This window comes from Empidonax traillii, unplaced genomic scaffold, assembly GCF_003031625.1.
Source record: "Empidonax traillii isolate 1590-97213 ecotype Southwest subspecies unplaced genomic scaffold, ASM303162v1 scaffold26:size2357266, whole genome shotgun sequence".
NCBI lineage: Eukaryota > Metazoa > Chordata > Aves > Passeriformes > Tyrannidae > Empidonax > Empidonax traillii.
The window spans coordinates 1,492,023-1,505,638 of NW_020955219.1; the positions used below are offsets into that span (position 1 = coordinate 1,492,023).

At 45.0% G+C, this 13,616-nt stretch overlaps 1 protein-coding gene across 8 annotated transcripts in view; it reads right to left on the reverse strand.

The window, feature by feature from the left end:
- Window positions 1–1,986: 1,986 nt before the first annotated feature.
- Window positions 1,987–13,616, reverse strand: part of PDZD2 (PDZ domain containing 2) — a 190,427-nt gene continuing 178,797 nt past the window's right edge. For 5 of the 8 annotated variants that reach the window (XM_027907017.1, XM_027907041.1, XM_027907033.1 and 2 more), the window contains 6 exons: window positions 12,839–12,942; window positions 11,953–12,106; window positions 10,025–10,815; window positions 8,717–8,861; window positions 3,091–6,664; window positions 1,988–2,444 (listed from right to left, as the gene is read on the reverse strand). In XM_027907017.1, the coding sequence (XP_027762818.1) occupies window positions 2,309–2,444; window positions 3,091–6,664; window positions 8,717–8,861; window positions 10,025–10,815; window positions 11,953–12,106; window positions 12,839–12,942 (4,904 nt within the window). In that variant the 3' untranslated portion in view covers window positions 1,988–2,308. Of the gene's footprint in view, window positions 2,445–3,090; window positions 6,665–8,716; window positions 8,862–10,024; window positions 10,816–11,952; window positions 12,107–12,838; window positions 12,943–13,616 lie in introns of all 8 variants that reach the window. The other 3 variants (XM_027907056.1, XM_027907049.1, XM_027907072.1) reach the window with 3 other exon arrangements.

The window sequence follows — 13,616 nt, forward strand, 5'->3', positions numbered from 1 at the left end:
TGACCACCTGTGCACAGAGCATCAGACACAGGGAGCAGAAAGTAGGTTTCTCAGCTTTTCCCCAGGATCCCATCCAACATTAGTAATTTCCAGAAACTGCCAACACTAAAATTAATGGCAAATCATTAGAAACCAACCTCTTAATCTATTTAGCATTAAATGCCATATTTAGACCACTAAACACATTAACTCAGCACTTGTCTTTTAATTTTGTTTCAAAAGGCACAGGGAACCACAGATTACTAGGAAGTCAAATTCTTGCTCTAACTGTATGTTTTTTGCCAAACAGTATCTGTAGAAGATTTCCTGCAGTAGAGGCACCCCTGCAATATACAGAGCTAATGTCAGAAACTGTTGCCACCTGCTCTACATCACTGATCCATCAGCACTCGGGAAGAGAAGAGCAGTCAGGGCTGAACATCTTTGTCCACAGGGTTTTGTAGATGCTAAGACCCTTCTCACCTATGCTCATGTGACAGCAGCTTTATGTCAAGCTAGAAATATTAAAATCAGTTAAGTATCTAGGCTAGCCACTTTCCAAGTGCAGTGAGGCAATGGAAACATACACATATCTTTAACTCTTAAGTACTATAGCAACTCCTTTCATTCAAGGGGTCAGGTTCTTTCCAACCCTTGATACCTCAATTTAATTTGCTTACACTTGGGAAGGAAAAAAAAAAAAAAAAGAAAGTCAGAGATTCAGGTGTTAAAGGAGTTATCCACGTTATCCATAGACCACATGTCCTGGGCCAGTCAACATGACAGTCTGGATGCTGGGTTCCTATTGCCAAGGTTGTGTATTCCCTCCCTCTCCAGCACTCAAAGCTGCCCCTCGGCAGCACAATTAGGCACAGAGACCTGGCTGTGGGTGCTCACTTCTTTACTTGGACACACAGTGGGCAAAACCAGGCCTCCAGTGACCACCTCTGTTTAGAATGGTGGCCAAAGATACTAGTCACAGAGACATAAATAGAATGCCTTCCTTTTTTTTTTTTTTTTTTTTGTTAGCAGTAGCATTTATTAAGTATTAACAATAAATTCAGCACTGTTCAGAGCAAAAGATGATGACAATCTCTTCCCAGGGATGCTCTCAGTCCAAATCAGGCAGTCCATCTCATTTTTCAGCAACTGCACAACTTTGAAGAACTGTTCTATTGTACATTCAACATCCATGATTTGAATAGCATAAAATTTTCCAGCCTATGTGCCATACTAGGCTTAAATATGGATAAGAAACTATGCAGACAAAGACTGCATTCCAAAAAGCATTCAGCTTTATAAATATTTGAGTTCTCAGGCTTTGAAAAGTGGCATAAATAAATAATCTCTCCAAGACCCCACGCAAAATAGTTTAAAGAACACCTAATTACCTCAGGCCAGTTGCACAATCCAATACTAATTTTATCAGTAAACCTAGTAAACTCTCTTGGCTCACCAGGCTTTTGAGACTTGCATGCTTCAGCTATGCTGTCCCCTGGAAGGAGATAAAACTGGATATTTTGGGGAGGTCCTTTTCCCCCAAGCCTGTTCTACGTTTGAAATAGCAATCTTTGAGAATAAGGCGTAAGAACGCTCTAGACGCAGCTCAGCCAGCAGTTATGCAGACCAGATGGCAGTTTCCCTTCCAGTGCTGTCATTATTTTATCAACTTCTGTTGTGATTTAAAAAGGATGTGGATGTATCCCACAAACAGAAACACTGAAAACAGGGAAGCAATGTTCTGGCCATCAATTCACTTTGGAGGCCTTCTTTAAAAACCTAGATAATGAAGCAGGTTATCTTGATGTGATAGCCAGTTTCCACAAAGAGAACAAGAAGGTCACAGGTGTCTCTTACAAACCCACTAGCAGCCACTTTCCAGTGTTGCAAGCCATGAATTCAGCATTAAACAAAATAAGTTCAATTTCTGAGACTGCAGCTTCTAACAAAAGGCTGGTGCTTCTAGGCACAGAGAGGAGCAGAGCTTCCCTTGCACAGCGGGGTAACTGAGTTTAACCCAGATGGCTGGTGGAAAGTTAAATTCTGATGTGCAGCTACTGACAAACCAAGATGCAGGCATACTTCTCCACTTAAAACAGGTCTATTTATTGTGACTTGAAACTGCTTTTGAACTTTCTTATATAAAAAGCCATTCAAAATTATTATGGGTTTATAGCAGGCACTCAAAAACCAGCATTAGTAAAGCTAACATCAGCTGCAGTTGATAGTAGTAAGATACCATAGGACTACTGGAGGAGCTCTGAAACTGTTTGGAAAAGATTTTATCTGCCATGAAGAAACCCCTTAAAAATCTGCCAATAACCTAGTTTTATCTTTTTGTTTTTACCTTTACTTGTGCTTTGACTTCTTGGAGCACAGCAGCAACATCACATTTTGGTACTATTGCTGACAAAACAGATTGCAGTTTTTGCTGGTCCAGGCTTGAGACAAGCAGCTGATCCAAGCTAAAATTACATAAAAAGATAAAAGAGCTTTATATTTCTCAACTGTATAGAGATACATTTCAGGTATACAGTGTAGGTTGCATAAGGATAAATGATAAAGCAGAAATCTTGAAAACCGTTGAGAAATGGAAGAACTGGGAGAATGGGAAGGGGCAGAGAAGACTATTTGAGAAAAACTCTGAAACAGTCCCTGTTTTGTTCCCTTCATCCTTCCCCAGTGGTTTCAGCAACAGACACTAACAAAAAGAGAGCTACATCTGAAGACTGCTTCTGGCAGGACAATAACCTTGTATGTCACCGCAGGCTGTGCCAGCAGCCAGTGTGTGCAGCCTCCCCTCCACCACCGCTGCTGTTCTGTAATGGGGCCAAAAACTGACCAGCACCAGCTAGAGGGGATAAGGAAAAGGAGCATATCTAAGCCAGGATAAAATGTTTCATCCTGTACTGGAGCACAGCTGCCAACCATAGCAGCATGGCAGTTCCAAGGCATCAAGAGCATGAATGACACCCCGAATTGAGAGGGGACAGAGGGCTGGGGCCACAGCTGAGATGTGCTTTGGGCCAGACCTGGGACAAAGTGGAAGCTCTGCCTCGGGAAGGGCTTGTGGGGATGAAAATTAAACAGTGGTAGCAAACTGACACCAACCTGATGGACCAGCTGTTTTCCCCATCCAGAGAGCTGCTATGGGGAACGTCATCATCCGAGGCAGAACCTGGAGTTCCCGACCCACTGTCTCGGGGGCTGCAGGTACCCCTTCCCAATCCAGCCGTCTCTGCAGGTCCGCAGTGGGCTGGCGGAGCTGCCCCGTTCTGGCCAGGCGTGCCAAGGGCTCTGCGGGGCGTGATTTCCAGCTCCGTTTTGAAGCAAGCAGGCTGTGGCGGACCTGAGAACCCCTCTCCGCACAGCTTGTCTAGGTCGGGCATACTGAGGGCTCTCAGCTCCCGCAGCCTGGAGCGGGACAGCAGCGGCCGCCCCAGGCCCCGGCTGCGGCGCACCTGCAAGGCCGAGGCAGGGAAGGCGGCCACGTCTGGCCCGGCACCACCCTCTTCACTCCTCTGGGGCTTTCGGTCCCCTTCGCCACCCTCAGCCACACGCACAGGCTCTGTGCTGGGGGGAGACTTGGCCGTGGCGCTGGCTGGGCTGGGGCTGCCACCATAGGAACTCAAGCTGCGCCGCAGCGTCCATGGAGTCTCAGCAGTGCTGGATGGTGTGGCCAACCCACCACACGACCTCCTGGCAAGGGGCAACCTTGCAGATGAGCATATATCGATGGCCTTCACCATGGGCCGGTCAAAATTTGCCAGGTTTTCAAAGGATTTGATCCTCTGTTTGACAGAGAAGGATGAAATAGGGTCATGTGGCCAGTTCAGCTCATAGTAGTAGTAATTCCTCTTGAAGCTCCTCAGCTTATCGGCAGTGGGGTAGCTGATGTCACTCACTGAGGGGGACGTGTCATGGACCTTCTGGGCACTTTTGGAGGTGTATGCCTGCTCCTTTCCGTTCTGGCTGTTTGGCAGATTCAAGTGAACTACCTTTAACATCCGCTGGGGGTATTTCTCCTCTGCAGCATGGCCGTGGGGGCCTTGCACAGCATGAACCTCTGTAACATGGCAGTCTTCCTTCAAGTGACCCGATAACTGGGCTGGCATTGAGTAGGTCCTTGTCACAGGTTTAGACAAGCCACAGAGATGTTTGTCTCCAGCACCATCTGCTTTTGAGAAATACTGCACGGTCCCTGCCTCCTCAGTGAGCCGAGGTACTCCTGTGTTCACCTCTTCTGTTTTCTCTAGCAATGGCAGCTGCAAAAATGATGCTGGTGAGGAAGAGGCAGATGAGGAGGAAGAAGGGGATGGTGAGGAGGAAAGCTTCACCTCAATGAAAGTGCGCTGGATTTCTTGCCCTTCCAGCTGCTCCTGCTGAACTGGGGGGGACCTCAATGAAGAAGAACAGCCTCCAGCAGATGGTCCTACATTTTGCAGATCTAATTGCCTAAGGTCATCTGCACTATAAATGATCTTGATTGGGTTCAGGCCTGTTTCAGGGTTATCAGTCCTCCCTTTCCCATATTCAACTTTTGATATCCCCTGAGGAGGTGAAGTGACTTTGGACTGATTGTCTCTGGCTCTGAAATCATCTGCCTTAGCACTCCTACCCTGACATGCCACAGGGGAAACCTGCTTTTCTTTTGGCTTTCCCCATGTTAACTCCCCACAGCCACACTTCATTTCACCACTTGCTGTTGGGCTGCCACTGCCATTCAGGAGAGGCAAAAGCGAATCTTCAGAAATGCCCAGAGATGGTTTATTTTCCAGCTCTGATTTCAGAGTCCTTGAGGCTGCTGAAATGTTCCTGCCAGGATCTGGATTTGTAGGTGAATTACGGGACAATGGTGTTTTCTTTCCCAGGAGTTTGGGAGACAGCTGTGGAGAAACAGAAGCCCTTTTCTGATCAGCCCCATTCACTTTGGTAGGATTAAGACCAGAAGAATCTGAATTTGTCTTTGTTTTGCTTTTGATGGTGAACCCTTTTAGCTTTGGTCCTGCTTTGGCCTTCTGATTATTTAAAAGGGTGTCCATTATACTTTTTTGTGCCATTGCCTTAGACTCCTGACAGGACTTTTTCTGTGAGGATGGGCTGTGCGGTACTGCAGCTCCTTTGCAGTGATTTGTGCCTGAGCTTTGGACTTTTCCATTTGAAGTCCTTCCTGAAGTCACAGAGTTATTTTTCTCAATTTTCCCTGGCAAGTCATGAGTTGCATTAGCCTTTGGATCTTTAGATCTAGTGGGAAACGGTGACCTGAGTGATATTCCTCTTGTTGACGATGCATTCATATGATTGCTGTCTGTTTTAGACAAGTTGGACAAACTGCTGGTTTCTTTCTTCGCCAGGCAATAACTAACAGCATGATTACAGTCATCAACCACTGCTTCGCTTTCGGATTTGGATCTCTGCTCATCATGATATCCATCTTTCTCAAGCAAGCTGTTCTCCAAGATGCTGACATTTCTAGCAGAGCAAAAGCTTATCTTTTTGCAGTGCAGAGATCCTTCCTCTTCAGTGGATTCACAGCATTTCATATGTCCATTACTCTTCCTCAAATCCATCTGTTCTTCTGTACGTAAGGCACCATTGTTACAGAAAGAGTAAACTTCAGGGATATTGGCTGAATTCTTTAGGATGTCTTTTTCTGGCAGGAAAACTGAGGAAGGAGAACACAAGGACGCAGAGGACACTTCCGAACACTGTGAGGGGCATGGAGTGGGACCACTATGATCTTCCAAACCTAATTTGTTGATGCTTGTCTCCAGTGATCCGCACATTGCACAGCCCTCAGTCTGCAAAACTTTGCTGCCGTAAGGGTGTAGTGGGGACAGTAAGGATGAGTTTGTTCCAGGTGTGGGATGCTGCTCCTGCGTGGGCTTTAGCAGCTCATCGTTCGTGCAGCAAATCTCAATTTGCTCCTCATCTGACTCCACTACAGTGCAAGCTGCAGGGACACTTGCAGCAGCACACTGCCCAAGCAACACCTCGCTAGCACCATCAAAGGTTTCCGTGACAGACTCTGCGTCTGAGTGAGAATCCTCCGCAGCCCCATACATAGACTTCGGAAATGGGTCACTCCTCTTACCTTCCAGAGAGTTTGCTGCAGGCAACTCGTCCTCATTTAAACTGCTAAAATTCCTAGAATAGTTATTCAAAGAGTTTTTATTCACAGTAAAAAGTTTGCCTGTGTTAATGGAGTCCAACACAGACAGCCCCAAGACCCCTTGTGCGCTCGCTCCGCAATTCACAGTTTTTTCCAGCGGCTCCTCCTTGGTCACTCGCGGCTCGGACCCGGGGCAGCCTTCATCGGTGCCGCAGCAGCACATTGTGGTGTACTCATCTCGGAGGGGGCTCTCTGCGCGCGACGGGGTGCGCGAGGCCCTGCTCTCGGGGGCGCCCATCTGGCTGAGCAAGTCGTCGATGTCGGTGACAGGGATGGCAGCGCAGTCCTCCTCGCGGCTGCCTTTCGTGGTACCTCTGTGCACGTCTCTGCTCGCGGCATCAGGCGGCAGTGTTGCTCTCTCCGCCGCACAGCTGCTTCCAGCATTCTGCAAACCTGCTCGTTCTCGCTTCCCAGCACTTGGCTCTTCCTCACTTGTGAGGATGCTGCTGACATTGGCCTGATTTTGACTGTCTACCCCTGGAGACAGGATGAGGTTTGTAAATCTGCTGACAGCTGTATCATGATAAAAATAAAAAATAATTAAAAAAAAAATTAAAAAATAAGCAAAATCCTGTCAGATATAAGAAGTGATACACAAAACACCAGCTTTTATTACAAAAACAGATTCCCATGTAGTCAGGCTACATGTTTTCCTTTTGCTCTGCAATCCTCATCTTCGGTAATGATGTTTACAACAACTCAAATTAATCATAACCCCGTCTATTTGAGAAGCACACAGAAGGGAGCAATCCACTTATCCAAGGTGAGTAGTCATGATCTGTTTAATTCTCATCTTTGAAACTGCAACAGTCAAGCAGTCAACTACCAAAGTGCCAGCGTGCAGTAAGTCACGCTGAGCAGCACTGCTTCTCATCACTTGTTTGATCAAAGAAGTCTCCAATAGAGACTCCAGAAGCATACAAAAAGCCCTGACATAGCAAAGGTGAACAGATAACACAGTGACAATCTGTGCGTAAAGAATTTGACTCTGATCCTCTCGGCATTTCTGCAGGCGTTCAATGGGACACATGTGGGTGACATTATACACACATCAAGCACATGGGCTTTACAGCATTTCTGGCGCAGGCCTTTCCTTGCTTCTAGCACATGTTTAACCCACTCTGGGTAACACACCAACCTCCCTGTCACTGCTGCACTTTGACACATTCCTGCTCACTCATTTCTCCTATCTTCAATTTTCAGCACTTCAAGTTAAGCACCCGATTCCACCTCTCTACGTTGCTCTGAGACAAGCATCCCCATTTAAGCTGCCTTCTAGAGGCCAGTTACTACAACACAAGGCCCAGAAACTGCATGAAGAAGGAGAGGTTATTCACAGTGTCAGTATCCTTTCCTGCGCATTCAAATGTGCCTGCACATCTCTGTACTTTTTGCACAAACCTGCAGGATTATCCATATCACTGTATTTAGCATCCACATTAAGAAGTGCTGATTCTTCCTGGAGTCAACAAAGTGAAAGACACCTCAGGATTTCAAGTACTGCCCTGCTTCAGCATGCTGTATTACACACTGAAGAGACTTTCTTTTCTGCCAGTAGGCTATGGCAAGGGGAAGGGTAAAACAGAAGAGATGCATCATAAAGGAGTGCCAGTGCATCCTTACCCCAATGTTATTGGTTTGCAAAAGCCACAGCAATCTAAAAAAAACAAGAACAAGACTCTGCATAGCCTGGAATTCCTCAAAAAACGACTGGAAGTCATGCATCTGGAAGCACTTTAGTTTCCCAGGTATTAATAGGTACACAAAGAAGATCATAAGCTAGCGCAAAGCAAAATATTATATTCTTCCTGAATTTGAAAAGTATGCTTTTCTTTTTCAAACACTCATTTCCACACCACATAATTTGTACAGTCTGTGGGGATTCATATATTGCTGTAGCAGCATAAATCAGCCCTGAGCAGAAAGTAAGGAGGTATCAGATACTTCAATTCACACTAGAATCCTTTTTATAAAGAAACATGCAAATAAACATTTTTAGAAGAATTTAGTTTTCTTGGGTTTTCTGTTTCATCTTCCTGTACTTCAGAGAATTCTGACACAGGAAAGGGAAAGGAAGAAAGAATTAAAGAAAAGAGGCTTTTAGTATCTTATTATTCATTCATAAAAATGTTACTTAAACTTCAGATTTAAGAGAGAGAGACAGATTTGATTATAAAGGGTCAATATATTTAATGAACAGGCACAGCAACAAAACAGGTTGTCAGGACAAGGGTCACTGCTGTTTTAGTTCCCAGTCTGCATGAAACAACTCACACCTCTGCATATGCTGGCAGGAAGGACATACTCTATGTGGGAGCTTTGAATGCTTTGCACAGGAGTAGGTTCGCTCCCCTCATCATTGTGCTAAGGAGGCCCACTGAAGCCTGGTTTGGTGATGAAATGCTTTGCCTGGCTCACCAGTGCAGACACAAACATGTCCCCCATCTTCTTCTCTGAATCTATGCAGAAAGCTGTGGCACCAGAAGGTCAGACCCAGTTGATCTAAGGGCATTTTCATCACCGCTACCCAGAATAAATGGTACAGAAGCGAAACTACTTTCTCACCTGATGCTGCTTTCTGGATCTCCAGGGTTACGGATGTGGGAAGACACTGCATAAGCAAGCAGATTTCCTCGTATGTCATCTTACTGACGGGGATACTGTTGATGGTGGTAATCTCATCTCCTACAGCCATCTTGCCCATTGATCCCTAATGCAATGAGAGATTCAAGGAAATTGTAAATACACACCAGAAGCCCTGCCACAGGGGTAAAGATTTCAGGGAAGCAATTAACAGCCTGTGAGTAACATCCCCTATTTCACATCACTGCAGAGCACAGGTACCACTGCTGTCAGTTTGCCAACACATAAATAAAGAGCAGACTGTACTTCTGCCAGAAGGAGAATTAAAGATCAATCTAAAACAGGAAGGTCAAAACAGCTGCTGGTTTCTCTGAAAGATCAGTATCAGGATGGAGGACATAGCCCTCTTCAGTTACATTAATTGGGATGAATCAACCCCGCCTTCTTCAGGACTGGAACACTGTGTATCATTTTTGAATGCCATGTATGAACTATATTCTTGGTGGAAGTCTCCTAAACAACTAAACTAGACAGGGACTGAAATCTTGAGGAAAAAGTCTGAGTATGTTTCTAAACACTGCACAGTAAGTCAGAGAAAAAGGAAGGAACAAAACCCAAATCTCCAGATCTCACAGCCCCATTCTAACTATGCTATATCCCCTCTTACTCTAGTGGCCACTAACAAGATTAAAAATGCTACATCCATGTTTGTACACCAGACTTTTCTCCTTCTTCTTTCTCTGCTTCTGCACCTAGGTCAGCAATTCCACATCCAGCATGAAGAAAGTACCTATATGGATATGTGTGAGATGCAGAAGAGCAATGTATTACTAGTATTACTGTGGCTCTTGGTAAACCTGGCCAGCACCTAAGGCTTCTTAGTTCCAGACCTGTGTAATACAGGATAATGTGCATATAAGATAACAGAGCATAATAAATGCTTTTATCACCAGGATATACTTATTTTCTCTTTGCCCCTGGTTGAACAAATACAAAAACTGCATTCCCTCAAAACTGCAACTGCAAGTGGGGATGAGTCCATCTCGTTGGATCTGCATCCCACCTCTCCTAGTTTTGATAATCCTCGATGCACTTCTGAATCAGAAACATTTCATTTAGCACCAGCTTCGGAACAATATGGGGTGAGACACTTTGCCCAGCAAAGACAAAAACCTCAGTTGCACTTACTCTCAACAGATCACTTGCTTAATAATAACAATCATCATCATCATCATCATCCCTTCAATGGGAAAGCAAATCATAACAAGGTAACTGAAATTTAAAAATTACCATTTCTGCTGCTCCACCTGGCCGCATCCCTGTGACAACCACCTTTAAAGGCATGGCTTGGATTTCCAAATCCAGGCCAAACGACTCATGCTCATTGCGAACCAGAGTGACAACTTCAATCTGGCCCTGCCCAGCCCCATCGGGTGCTTCACACTTCTTGCTGTGAGGGAGCATCCTCGCAACAGGCTTGTTGTATGTGCTAGGCTCCTCTGTCCTGTGTCTCTGAAGGTTTCGGCATTCTGTGCTCATCATGCTTTTCACTCTTGTGACTGCTCTGTGCTCAAGTTTTGGTGACCTCTTGGATTCAAGTTGTGCTTCTCGGAGCTCCCTCAAACTCAGGCTGCCAAGACGAACTTCAGGCACACTCGAGTAATCAAATGCTATGATGGGGAAGAAAGGAGATTCAATTTGCTCCAGTGTGCTGTCTGCAGACTCCACAGAGTTGCTGAAGGCAGGGGAAGATGTCTCCATGCCACTGTATCTAGATGACTCACTGTCCTGGCTCTCCTCATCAATTTCTACAGATGAGGTTGTAATGACAATGCCAGCATCCTCCTGGCTCTTGGCCCTCTGGCTTCTGTGCAAGTGGGAACTCTCATCGTCATCGCTGCCATCCCCATCATAGAAGACAACCCTCCTCTGTCGGTGAAAGGGGCTGCGGGCAGATTTGGGGCTGTCACTGAGGATGCCGGGTCGGACAGACTCCACAGGCTTGTTGTGATGGCCAGACAGTCTTCCAGCAGCTGTAGGAGCCAGGCCATTTGCTTTTGCCACTCCCCCATCTCTAGCAGCTAGGGAAAAGAGAAGTTATACTTTAATTGTACTTATGGATGATTCTTAATACCATGCCTCTGACCTCAGCAGAATACATGCGGTTCTGTTTTCAGAGGAAGCTTAACTTCTCTTCACAAAGCAAAAAGCATGTTTTTCATGTCCTGCTAAGTACAGGAGGGGCTGTAGATAGCACTACCATTTACAGGTAACTCCTGAAATCAGTTCATGGCACATTTGGTTCTATTTTCAGTTTATTTCTAAATTATGACTGTGACTCAAACAAGAAAGGGATGCAAATTCAAATGTGTATTTTAATTTAAACAACAGATTTGCTTTTATATTTTGCTTAAATCTAAGCTCAGGACTGCCTGCATTAAACAGAGGGTGAAAATTGCTCTTCTGAACAAAGACTGAAGCACACAACAATCAGTTTCAAACTAAGTTCTAACAAACCCAAGAATCCTTTCCACATACTTTGTAGAAAGAACTGCATCTTATTTTGTAGAAAGTTATTTTGTTTTGCTTTGTTTGGTAACTACTAGGAATGTAAAAATGCTTTTAAACATTAAATAGTTTCCAGACAAAAATAAACTCTAGACAAAGAAATTACCTGAGAACCACATTAAAGGGAGAACAAATGCAATTTCCTTTGAAGCTTAGATCAGGCGCATGTCAATAAGGACACATAAGAATCTTTAAGTCAGTTACTACGGGGAGAAAGACACATATGCAAAATATCTGATGTCAAACTGCACATTTGTTTTACACTGCTATGTGACATTTCAAAATTGTGTTTTTGAGAAAGCTATAAACGTGTTAATTTAAACGTAATAAATCAGACGATCATCAGCCACTTGGAAAAAATACCAAATCTGCAGTGCTGTCAATCTAGTTTCAGCCAAACCAATAAAATAAAGTCATTTTCACATAATCAGAGCAGCAATTTGAACAAAATGCCATGGAAACGCACACTTATGTGTATTGTTGTAAAGCCCTTCAATTTCCCAGAATTTCCTATGATCAGCCACTGGCTTGCACTACACTGTCCAGCAGTTCATACCAGCACAGGGAACACCACTGCTATCCTGTAAAGCACCCAGTGCTCAGTGACTCTCCCCTCATTAGTCAAATGATCAGATGTTTCCAGCACTTACTTAGGTTGCCATCATCCAACAAACTGTTTCTGTTCTTGTGACGGAGCTGTTCTTCATCGCAGGGGCCAGTTACTGCATCAGGAAACGGGAGATGGCTCGTGCTGTCATGCGAGAAGTACTGGGAGAGCTCTGCCTCAGAGCTGACAGATCCCTGCTGGAAAGAAGGGAGCCTGGTAACCAGCCATCATCGATGCCTAAAGCCCCTGCCTGCACGTGAGCACCACAAACTCCACATCACTGCTGTGTCAGTTAGAGCAGTTTAAAGCCAATTTTTAAAACAGAGGACCTGTCAGTGTATCAAGAGCCAAACTGTCAACGTCGGATGGTGGAAATGCTGCACACCACTTTTAGACAGTACAATAAGTAGAAAGGGATTCCAAATCCCACCACTTTGCAGGTGTGGTTCAACGCAGAAACAAGGGATGAAACCATTCACTTCTGTAGTTCCCCTTAAGCACCTTCTACACTGAAAGAAGTGAAGGGTTTGTACCTCTGGAAACAGTGTCTGTGGCTTCCTCGGCTTTCTCATAAAAAACGGACTTTTCCACTGCAATGGCTAAGTGCTCAGCCTTCTGCCCACAGGATCAGGTCTCTCCTGCTAACTTCACCTCTGTGTCCCACAGAGCAGGGGTGCCTTTAGGGTGGCAGGAGGTGGGAGCCCACAGCCTCATCTGCCGTGCTCTGCACATCACCCCCAAAGGCTACAGTCACACAGACAGACAGGAGCTTGCTGCTGTCCCAGTTTGAATGTGTCATGCAAGAAACACTCTTATGTGACAAGGAAGGTAGCCTACAGGTTTGGGTTTGAACTCCCTGATCAAGTAAGAGCTTCAGTAAAAGCTGAATTTGAGACAGACACTGTTTTTATTGCACTTAATCATTTTACCCGGCTTGCTGGCTCCAGGAAGCGTTTCATAGTCCAGCTGAGGGGAGATGACGTCTCTCCTTGCTTGGCCTTTACACTAGGAGACGGACTCTTTTGTACAGCTCCTGTTAAACATAGATGAGTTAGATGCCAAAAATTAAAGTTGTGGTCCATATACTCAAAAAAGCTTCTCATTCACCTTCTGAGCTGGTGGCTGTTTTTAATCCCACTTACTTATTATGTGAATTGCTTTCCTAAGGTGAGATTTATTAAAGCTTTCACATGGTCTCCCTCAGATCAGATGGAATGTTATCACAGACATGTTATACCAGCCAGGCCCAGCACAGTGCTATGAAAAAAGAGATGAGCAGGAGATGGTCTTCCTCACCTGTTGGAGCATCTGCTGTCTAGGGGCAACCTCAAAAGCCAAATTAGTGGCCACTGCCAAGGTCAACTTCAAAAAAAGTCTTAGCTGACACACATATAAAGGGGGATAATTACGAATCTAACATTTCTGTCTGAATATCACCTTACTGGCCACTCTGCCATTGCTAAGAGTTTGCTTTGATCTGTCAAAACACACCACAGAGATGCCAGAGCACACATATGGACATGACTTTAAATATTAAAATGGAATTAAAACATATAGTCCAGTATGCAACACCTGGACTTTTTCAAATGGTCACAATACTTTGGGGGGTGTTCTTTGCCATTGATATGGGCAAGCGTACACAGATGGAGTAGACTCCTCCTGTCCTTTCCCTACTGCGATGTTGTGCTTCCTATTCACTTTCAAAAA